Here is an 11,540-nt window from a genome sequence, read left to right as displayed (position 1 = left end):
GAGGGAGGGAGGGAGGGAGGGAGGGAGGAAGGAAGGGGAGGAAGGAAAGAAGGGAAGGAAGGAAGAAAACCAAACATTGTATGTTCTCACTCACAAGTGGGAGCTAAGCTCTGAGGATGCAAAGGCATAAGAGTGATGCAATGGACTTTGGGCACTTAGGGAGAAACGGTGGGAAGGGGATAAGGCATAAAAGGCTACAAATTGGGTACAGTGTATACTGCTTGAGTGATGGGTGCACCAAAATCTCACAATTACCACTAAAGAACTTACTCATGTAACCAAACACCATCTGTTCCCCAAAAACCTATGGAAATAAAAAAAAAAATTTTAAATAAAAAATTAAATTAAAAAATAAGAAAAAGACAGGCAAACCAATTATTTTTAATGGATAAAAGACATGGGCAGCCATTTCTCCAAAGAATATAACCAATGGCCAACAAACATATGAAAACAAGCTTAACATTATTAGTCATTAGAAAAAAATATAAAAATAGGCCGGGCACAGTGGCTCACACCTATAATTCCAGCACTCTGGGAGGCCAAGATGGGTGGATTGCCTCAGTTCAGGACTTCAAGACTAGCCTGGTCAACGTGGTGAAACCCTGTCTCTACTAAAAATACAAAAAATTAGCAGGGTGTTTTGGCACACACCTATAGTCCCAGCCACTCGGGAGGCTGAGGCACAAGAATCACATGAACCTGGGATGTGGAGGTTGTAGTGAGCTGAGATGGCACCACTGCACTCCAGCCTGGGCAACAGAGTGAGACTCTGTCTCCAAAAAAAAAAACAAATATACACACACACACACACACACACACACACACACATATATATATATATCTCTCACTATACACTGACCACTATGGCTGATGCTATCAAGTGTAAGGACATAAAGCAATCTTGACTTATCAGATTATGCTAGAGATGTAAATCAGTACAACCACTTGGAAGGCTGGCAGCCTCCACTAAATCTAAATGTATATATACCCAATGTATCAATACCCAATTACTCGGAAATTTCACAATAGGTATATTCCCAAAGGGAGAAATATATATATGTGTGTGTGTACACTAGGGCTTTCCTCATATAGCACAGAGCAACTGATTTAGGAAAAATGTATCCCTACAGCTTGGCCTATTCATTTGCTGACAAACTTATATTGCAAGTGAGATGGAAGCCAGAGTAGTTTTAGGGTGGTGCAGCATGCAGAAGCTATTATTCAGATGCCTGTCTCCAAACAGAATAGGATACAAAGCATTTAAGAAAGTTGATTGATTGTGGTACATCCTGAGTAACTGAACTCTAAAGAATATCCTTGTGGTCTTCATCTAAAGAGAGTTTCCTAGCCTATCCTAATTTGCACCAGAAAGTTTTATATTGCAATAAAATTGACCTCACTGAATGGAAACATTACCAACTAGAGAAGGCGGAGGGCTTATTCAAGTGGCTTCTAAAACTTGAACAGGATCATATCAGACTTACAGGAGAGGAAGGCCAACACATGGGCCATATGGTGAGTGTTATTTATCTTGATTCATTCTCTTCCACGTAATTTTCTCATCTTAAATTATATACAACTGACACCACTCACTCTGACAATGCATTTCCCCAACAAGCCACCGTAAATCTTCTCCACATCTGGCCACTGGGTTTCCAATAAGAGAGTATCCTTCATTGCAAGTGTACACTACATTTTTCCCCACAGGAAACGTTGTACCTTCATCCTAAACAAAAGTAAAAGACGGAAAAGGAAAGTGTTTGTCTATTTTGCATTAACAAAAGTTTTCTTTACGTACATTTGGTCTATAAATCATAATCATCAGGCAAGCCGCATTTAAATAACTGATTCGGAAAAGTGTCCATAAAAACATTTTCCTCTATATAGTCAATAACACTAGCACCACCATTCATTGAAATAAAACTATTAATACCACTGTCTATAATGTATTGATTGCTCCCAAAATGCTAAGGACTATACTAAGCATTCTACTAAAATTACATTCTATTAAAATTATTTGGACACTCTCCAATTAATTTCTTTTCCTTTTACTTTTAGGAAAAATCGGCTCTTTATCAGATTTGGAGAACATCTTTGTCAGTCAGCTCTTCATATTAAGGTATTACCAGGCCGAGCATGGTGGCCCATGCCTGTAATTCTAGCACTCCGGGAGGCCCAGGCAGGTGGATCACCTGAGGTCAGGAGTTCGAGACCAGCCCAGCCAACATGGCAAAACCCTTTCTCTAATAAAAAATACAAAAATTAGCAGGGCATGGTGGTGCATGCCTGTAGTCCCAGCTACTCAGGAAGCTGAGACATGAGAATCACTTGAACCCGGGGGACAGAGGTTGCAGTGAGGCTAGATAGTGCCACTGCATGCCAGCCTGGGTGACAGAGCAAGACTCCGTCACTCTCTGAAAAAAAAAAAAAAGGTATTATGAGCTGTTCATTGACAATACTGCCTACAAAATGCCAGCATGAACACCCAGAAATTTTCCAGTCCAATCAGTATGTTCATGAAAGTTTAACTTTCTCGCTGATAACTTTCAGGGGAAGCATAATGTTGATCTTCTCCCATCCTAACCTCCTACTCCGCACCATATGTATGGAATGCTGCTGGGGCTGGGTTAGATTCAAGAACATTTCACTAGCCTATAATGCCAGGAAGTGAGCTTTCATGTTGAAGCAAGGAGGAATTTGAAGTCTGAGCCTCGGGGTGGAATGAAGGGTAATCATACTCACTCGGGGTCTCTCTTTCCTTACCCTTCTCATTCTCTTCCATCCAAGGGGATGGTGAAAAAACTCAAGCCTAGGAGAGGGCTTAGAGCTCAGGCCTTGACCAGCTCTGCTTTAGGGATTAAACAAGATTTCCTGGTATCTCCTTCCCATTGTCAGTATGCACTTCCTGGCCCAGTCTGGCTCAATCATGGAAGTTAGTAGGAAACAGAATGGGCCAGGTTGATGCTGAGGTTTGAGGGAAATGGGGAGGAGCACATCTTCTCTTTTGACTCATGATCCTATTCCTTCCTCTACCTTGCAAAAACAAAACAAAAACTTTTATATGAGGAAGTCTGATTCAACAGTGCACAAACATGGCTGTATATCATAATCACTTGTAGAAATTAAAAAATAGACTCTCAGGCTCTACTCCCAACCTATCAAATCAGAAAATGTGGAGGACAAGGGAGAAACAATCATCTCTAGTTTTAAGTTCCCTGAGTAATTCGGATGCAGCCAGTCCATAGAGCAATATTTGAGACTCTTGGCTCCTAAAACGACACCATGTGCACTGCAGTTGGGGACAGCAGCCTCATGGCTTGCTAACGTGCATGAGTTTGCTTGGCCTATTCTCTGAGCATATGTTACATTCAAGAACTCCATGAATTATGGTGACTGTGGTAGGACAGAATGGGTGGTAGAGATGCTAGGTTCATTTTCTCTCTCTCTCTCTCAGGCATGGTAAAGGGCCTGAGATTTGAAAAGCAAAATCCCTCGTGAGCAAAGCAGTGCTGGTAACATAGAGAGAGTCCTCAAGAACAATATCCTGTGTGAGCCATGAAAAGGCACCACTGGGGCTTCAGGCCAAAGCCTCATCATAAAGACTGAGAGTAGCATTAACTAAAATGTCCCAAAAGCCAAGAACAACAAAAGTCCCTAGAATGACAAATGGCAGATGACTACTCTTCTTTCCTGAACAGGAAAGTTCAATTGCTCAAAGTAGAATGATGCATATCTCACTAGACACTAGCTAACTGTCTTATTGACTCCTGGAATAAACCTAATACTTCATCCCAGGGCCTACAGTTATGGGCGGGGGGGGGGAAGCCTTCTCTCAGTGGCAAAAATAAGAGAAGTTCTGTAAGTTAAAGAGTAAGCTTGTAGATTCGCAGTTTGGTGTTTCCAGTGGCAATGTTTAGCAGCCCTCTGGCATGATTACATTTTTGATTCACTGAGTGGCAGTATTGATTTCCCACACCACAGAAGATACACTGCCTTCTGCAGAGTTCAGATCACCTTGGGCCAAAGAAAAAAGTCACACACTAAAACCCTCACCACTAAAACTAATATGCACATATAAAATATTTTTTGCACAGCTTCACCATGAAAGAAGAGAATAGGTTATGGGCTCAGTAGAGAGATAGAAGTTGGAGCATTATAAAGGAAAACAATATCGTTCATAACCAACTTGAACAAATCCATCTTTCAAGGCAGGAGGTGATGGACAGAATTTTGTCGGAACCAAAGACAAAGGAAAGCAATGTGGTTCAAGCAACCTGGAAGAAACAAAAAAGGAATTAATGTGATTGATTTGCACAGTATAATAATTATTTTGCATTACATTGGATTTCTCCTTTGTATCTGAAGGAACTCCATTCATGTAAGTACATTGGTGTAATATTTCTGTCATTCTTAGAACCAAATATGTGCTTACATCCTGTGGTAGAAAACTCAAACATAAACTCAAGCTAACAAAAGACAGTGATTTCCACAGCTGCTGGGTCAGTAGTATGAAAAACAAACAGAAAGAATGAAAAGAAAAAGAAAGTCTCTTGGCCAACATAGTACTTTCTGCTTCCTAGAGGTCATCTGCTTCAAAACCTACTTTTCCTCTTGCTGTTTGGGTCTGAAATTCATTTAATACAGAATTAATTCTGTATTGAAAATAAGGTATTGGATGAGGGGCGACAGCTCCTGCCTGTAATCCCAGCACTTTGGGAGGTCAGGACAGGCAGATAGCCTGAGGTCAGGAGTTCCGAGACTAGCCTGGCAACAAGGTGAAACCCCATCTCTACTAAAACTACAAAAATTAGCCAGGTACAGTGATGCATATCTGTAATACCAGCTACTTAGGAGGCTGAGACAGGAGAACCTCCTGAGCTTGGGAGGCAGAGATTGCAGTGAGCTGAGATCCCACCACTGTACTCCAGCCTGGGTGACAGAGTGAGACTCCATCTCAAAAAAAAAAAAAAGAAGGTAATTAATTAGAGTTGGTGACCCCAAAAGAGAGGTAACACAAAATTATAACTACCTTTTACTAAGCATTTACTATATGTCAGGCACCATGGCAGCTGCTCTGCACATGTGCATTATCTCAATTCATACAGCAACACCATGAGATACATGGAAAAAACAATGGCACAGAAAGTTTGAATAACTTGTCCAAGATTATGAACTAATAAATATCAAAGCTGGATTTACGTCTAGTCAATTAGGCTCCTACAATTGTGCACCGTCTACCTCTCACAAGGCAACAGAGAAATAGGAAGTCTTAGTGTCTACATTTTTTTCTGAACGTATATAACTGAAAGCACATTATTTGGTGAAGGCAAGTTTTAGTAAGGCTTGGAGTAAATCTTAAATGTAAAAGCAAGATGGGAGAACAGAAGTCCTAATATCATCCCACAAATGCCAATCCTGACACTTTACCATCACTATGACCATCTCTTGAGGGAGCTTGTAATAAAGATACTGATAACGATGACATCTGTCATTAAACAATGGTTTTCAAGACTGCCTCTAAGGTCAAAATAACACTAATATTATCTCCACTCCAGAAACACAAAATCTGAGAGAAAGCAGTACAAATAGACTGGGAGTGTGGCCTCCTTCTCAGCTGAGTTCCTTATAATCTTGCCACACTCTGAGGAAACTGTGGCAAGTTTAATTTTCCTATTCGTACTGAGAAGGAAGACACTTCCCCTCCCCTGAGCACCAAGAGTGAAAAATCTCTTCAATGCCTTTCTTAGGATGTGCCTCTCCTCCTAGCTTTATGTTGAAAAGCAGGAAAAATGCATCCTCTCAGAGATCTCCTCCCAGACCCTCATCCTCCCAGAAACATGAGCACAGCAGCCAGCATCCTCTTCCCACCATAATTCACATGCTTGTCAGCTTCCTCAGTCAAGATATACTGATGAATGCTGGATTACAAGGCACTGAAGATTTAGGAATAAGGCTTCCCACCTCCCTATGCTTCTACCAGATACCCAAACACCTCATCTCTTTCTTCAATTCACATGACCTTCGAATTATCTTACTAGAACATATTGCCAACTCCAGTCTGCAAAAATTACTAAGGAGAATGTAGAGTGCGGCATAAAGAATTCTGACCCAGGGCTATGATTCATCAACTGAGCATTTCTGAGATGGGTTTTGCAAGGTCCTGACAAATGGGAAGTTAGTGCCAGGCTACTGGGTTCACCCACCAAGATATTCTCCATCTCAAGCAACTGGCTCTATGCTTAATCCAAAAAATAAATGAGTAAGAATGGTATATCTGAAAAGTAATACAAACTTTAATGAATGCTTAGTAATCACTTTGGGTGCTAATCTCATTTAATTCTGACAATAACAATAAACAGATAATCTTAGTATCAGTTTATCTGCTATTATCACGCTAATTTTAGAGATGTGGCCAGTAACTTGCCCAAGGTCACACAGCAAGTAGGTGGCCAAAACAAATGATTGAATGATCGTATCCACTCAGCTGGACTACTTCCCAATTACCCAGCCTTTTGTAACACTTGTTTCAGGAAAACCTGAAGCACATAGAGCAAGCTCCTTCAACTCACCCTAGTGCTAAGGGACAAAGCAGTCCCTGGTAAAAATAGCCATTTAACTTCTTTATCTCTCTATCTCTCCACAGCAGCAATCGTGTGTTCCACGCTAACTGAAGAGGGCACTGTGTTCTATGCAACTGCCAGGGGGTCGGGTCTCCATTACCTCAAGTGCTCCAGCTCCTCGTCTTCACATTGTGTGCTTTCTGTTGTTTCTCCAATGCAGGATCTCCCACCCCCACTGGGAGGTGGGTTATTGCATTCTCGGCTCCTTGTTTTCTTCCCTTGAACACAGGGGCTCCAAGAGGACCAGCAACTCCAACCTCCATCAACCCCTCCTACAAGATGAGAAAGAGGTTGATCAATAAGTTCTTAAAGAGGACTTGGGAACTTAGTGCTATTCTTCCTGCTAACAAGTTAACTGGAGGAAGAGATCATTCTGGATATTGATTACCTTCACCTTCATTGAGGTTTTCTACAATGTTCAGAATGGCTCTACACATAGACTAGGAATGTCCATATTAAGGTTGCCTTAGTGAACCTCTTGCAATAATATCCTTTATTTGTTGATTATTTTACAACTGTTTCAAAGAACTTTTATGTACATTGTATCATTTATTTACTTCTCACAACAGTGAATGGAGGTGGGCAGGAAATCTGTTACCATTCTATTTAATTAGATAGCAGAACGGGGTGCTTCCATTTTAACAGATAAGAGGAAATCCAAGCCACAAAGGAATGAATCTCAGTTGTACAATTTTAATTTACCAGAACAGGCCACTTGGAGAGACATTTGGGGATAAAGATGCCTTTGTAATGCTTGTCTATAAGCTTCTTTAGTCTAGTCTTATATTTATTCATTTATCATTCATTTAGTGACTTCTACGAATCAAGCCTTTTGTCAAGCTCTGGGAAAAAAGAAAGGAATCAAACAACCCTGACCTTAAGTAATGAGTGTTCTAGAAGAGAGAGACATGTAAATAAATATAGAAACAAAAGTATATAGATTGTAGTCACACTTTGACTACTCATAAAGTCAATTTCACATAGCCCTGTACCAAGTGCTTGAAGCACCATGTACACTGTAGAGCACAAAGCAGATGTTCAACAAATATTTGTGAGTGATTGATAGTACATCATACAGAATAGAAATAGAAATGTTTCAAAGATCATGCCATCAGAAAGTTTAGGCAATGCAAATATACAAATTCCACAGACCTTTGTTACAGCAAAATTTTATTGAGACAATTACAGAGGATGAAGGTGTTTTAATCGTAACTCCTCCAATAGAGAATGGGAAGTGGAGGGCACAGTGGGGCTGTTAGTTCAGATGGATAAATAGAGATAACAGCAAAGAGCCTTAATCACAGTAGCTATAATCTGAAAGTAGGAAAGGGAAGGAGGATTCCAAATTCATTTGAGACTTCATCTCTTCAAAGATGAAGCATCTCAAGGAGCAGAGAAACAAGGTAATTCCCTTTCAGTGTGTACAGGGTGACTAGAGAAAATTCACCCCACTGACCTGCTTGATTCCCTACGAGGACTCCTTGCTCACACGCTGCACCAAATGTGTATGGTTTGCAATGGCACAGACAATGGGTCCCCTCAACAGTGGCCAAACCACCATTTTGACAAGGCCGGCAATGACAGGGGTCAAATTCATCCAGATACTCTTCAAGAGCCCGTTTCAGGTATAGTTTTTTCACAGAGGCACAAGGTACTTCCTTTACCAGCTCATATAAAGGTGTCAGCTATAGAAATAAAGACATCATAGTCAGTAATCAGCAATTTAGGCAAGAATATTTTGCTTTTCATGTTTAGGTACGACTCTCATTAAAACAAAATCAAAAGCCACCGCTAAGTTTGTTACAATTGTTTTTTATTCAAATACAAAAGAAAACAGTGCACTCTCTTTGCAACAAAATCAAGACAAACTTAGGGAAAATTCGGGTCAGACGGGGGAAGAATTTTTTATGTATCTTTTGTGCATACATAAGATTAAAAAGAAAAAAGAAAAAAAAAACAGGCCAGGCGCTATGACTCACACCTGTAATCCCTGCACTTTGGGAGGCTGTGGCAGGGAGGATCACCTGAGGTCGGGAGTTCGAGACCAGCCTGACCAACATGGAGAAACCCCGTCTCTACTAAAAATACAAAATTAGCCAGGTTTGGTGGCTCATGCCTGTAATCCCAGCTACTCAGGAGGCTGAGGCAGGAGAATCACTTGAACCTGGGAGGCAGAGTTTGCGGTGAGCCAGGATTGTGCCATTGCACTCCAGCCTGAGCAACGGGAGTGAAACTCTGTCTCAAATAAAATAAAATAAAATAAAATAAAATAAAATAAAATAAAACAGGTCATTCATTTTCTAGTTAATGGAAGATTATTTTGAAGATAATACATTACCACCCCTATTGAAGACAGAAGAAAAGGAAATGTACTTAAATTACAGCAAAGAAGCAAATGAAATTAAATTTAGAATTAAATTTCCTGACTGAGAGATTTAACGTATCTCTTAGTGGAAATCATGGATTCTTTCCTCAACGAGAAATTTAAAACAGGTAAACATTATTACTCTGCGTTGGCTATTTCAGAAGCAAAGCAACTTTGAAATCACAGATGTACTAACTCAACTTTAACAGTCTGCTCTCCCAGGAACAAAAACATCTCTGCTTTGTAGGATGTACCAGTTTCTGTAGTGTAGCTACTCTCACCATAGTCAATTTCAGGCTACCACCATGGTGCCTGAACCGGGAAGAGATACGCACCATTGGTTCCTGAGAGCCCAAGCTCTTCCGAACACAATGGCTTTGCATAGTCATATACCTGTACCTACATAGTGCCTTTTCTTTCTCTGTTCCTTTTTTGCCCTGCTAAAAAGTTAGCATAAATATGAAAAATTATAGTCCTATGTGGAAAAGTACATAGACACTGTTAAAGAACATGTGTCTTTCTCTAATCAATAATTTAATCTAATCAAGAGTTTCTAACGATTTGTATGGGATGCTGACAATGAATATAGGCCATTTTAAATATTAACAGATGGTCCTTTAAGATAAGACTTTCTGGGAAAAATTCATCCTCCCTCCCTCACCCGTATTTGGAAACCAATGGGTACTGTATGGGGGTTAGGAGGGTACTTGAGGACCTATTGCAATTTTTGAGTTTATAAAATGTATCTCTGAAAATCAGGCTTTGCCTGGGACATTGACTTTCACACAGGGAATAGATCATAGAATCGGTTCTGCTATAATGTTTGTTTTGATAAGGTGAATTTTTTCCATTGAGATGGATATACTGTGAAAATTCTGAGCATAGCACAGATTTGGGGTTTTCTTATGTACGACTATGTCCACATGAAACACAGGGTGAACACAAAATGCTTCATACAGCTGAAACAAGCCACACAGGAATACACAAAACTCATGCGTACTCATGTGCGTGGACAAACACAGACACTCACACACCCCTCAACATCTATGTTAGTTCACTTCCTGCATTATAAACTATACCTGTTCACATCTGCTGTTACAAATGTCTGTCGGGTTTCTGACTGCTGTTCTTCTACCACTTCACGGTTACTCACAAGCCGTAACCCTTCTAGCACCCAGAAAGCTTCAGGTCTTTTTCTAAGTAATGCACCACACTTATTGTAGTATAGACACATTTTTAATATTTTAACATGTATAAAACCAGGCAACTATTTTTATTGGCACCTATCTTTTTCATATGAGTGTCACAGATGATAAATTTCAGTGCTGTGTCTCTAACCTGATTTTTTTTTCTATAAGCCCTTTATTGTGCAATTTTGCATAGCTCAATGATTTTTAGAAACACGTATGTTGCAGTATAAAAGAACTGATGATAACAATAAAACATCTTAAAATTCTGCCAGCCAACTTGTTACTATCGTAATTTGTATGACTTCAGGAGCCCACGAGCCATGGCCACACAAAGAAAGGTGATAGGAACATAACAGAAGGCAAACCTACATGCCTTCCCCTTGCAAGAATCTATAACTCCTCTGAATTAGGGACCAAGGAAAACATAACCAAACTTAGATCAAAAGTTAAAAATGCAAATTTTGTCATTAATTTCTCTTGGAAGTTTCAAGACATTTAACATTTGCAACAGAAATTGAATAACACACCTTCTGTTTCTTATTATTATGTGTTCATTCATTTTACTCTACAAAATATAATTGGGATACAGAAAATGCTAATTACAGCCATGTCTGTTTAACCATCTTGATTTAACCACCTTCATTTTCCTCATGCAAATAAACATGACAGCTTCCTATTGCTTTAAACAAAGCATGATATACCTTTTGTTTTATGACTTCAGGAAGATTGGTCACAGATTCTGCCCAGGCAGAATATCGCCTTTTGTTTCCAGCAGGATTGTCCAGCTCTAGGTAACTAAGGCCAGATATGAAGCCTGAACCTCCCCCTCTGATGAACGGGTCTCCTCGCAACACATTGTTTTGGGTTCCTATACAGAAGAAAGCAAATGAAAAGTGAAAAGTCTATCGAGTATTAAGAAAAAATCTATCAAACTATGTGACATCCTGGAAAAAGTCAAACTATGGAAACAGTCAAAAGACAAATTGTGGCCAGGAAGAAGGGAGGGATGAATAGGCAGAGCACAAAGGATATTCAGGGCAGTGACACTGTTCTGTATAATACTACAATGGTGGGCACATGTCATTATACATTTGTCAAAAGTCATTAAATGCTCAACACCAAGAATGAGCCCTAATGTAAATTATGGACTTTGGATGACAATGTGTCAATGTAAGTTCATCCACTGTAACAAATGTTCCACTCTGATGGGAGATGTTTTCAGTGGGGAAGGCTTTGCCTGTGTGGGAGCAGAGGATATACAGGAACTCAATGTACTTTGCACTCAACTGTGCTGTGAACCTAAAACTGCTCTAAAAACTAAGGTATATTTATTTTATTTTGGTGGTTTTCTCATATATATATATA

The 11,540-nt window shown here is 39.9% G+C and overlaps 1 protein-coding gene across 2 annotated transcripts in view; it reads right to left on the bottom strand.

Moving 5' to 3' along the window:
• C7 (complement C7) overlaps window positions 1-11,540 on the bottom strand; it is a 77,949-nt gene that overhangs the window by 19,688 nt on the left and 46,721 nt on the right. For both annotated transcript variants that reach the window (XM_017896006.1, XM_017896005.1), the window contains 5 exons: window positions 10,877-11,043; window positions 8,077-8,305; window positions 6,721-6,892; window positions 4,187-4,274; window positions 1,594-1,726 (listed from right to left, as the gene is read on the bottom strand). In XM_017896006.1, the coding sequence (XP_017751495.1) occupies window positions 1,594-1,726; window positions 4,187-4,274; window positions 6,721-6,892; window positions 8,077-8,305; window positions 10,877-11,043 (789 nt within the window). The remainder of the gene's footprint in view (window positions 1-1,593; window positions 1,727-4,186; window positions 4,275-6,720; window positions 6,893-8,076; window positions 8,306-10,876; window positions 11,044-11,540) is intronic.

Source organism: Rhinopithecus bieti, unplaced genomic scaffold, assembly GCF_001698545.2.
Source record: "Rhinopithecus bieti isolate Rb0 unplaced genomic scaffold, ASM169854v2 scaffold_26977, whole genome shotgun sequence".
Classification (NCBI taxonomy): domain Eukaryota; kingdom Metazoa; phylum Chordata; class Mammalia; order Primates; family Cercopithecidae; genus Rhinopithecus; species Rhinopithecus bieti.
Note: the sequence above shows the minus strand (reverse complement) of the source record. Positions and strands in the feature narration are given on the sequence as shown.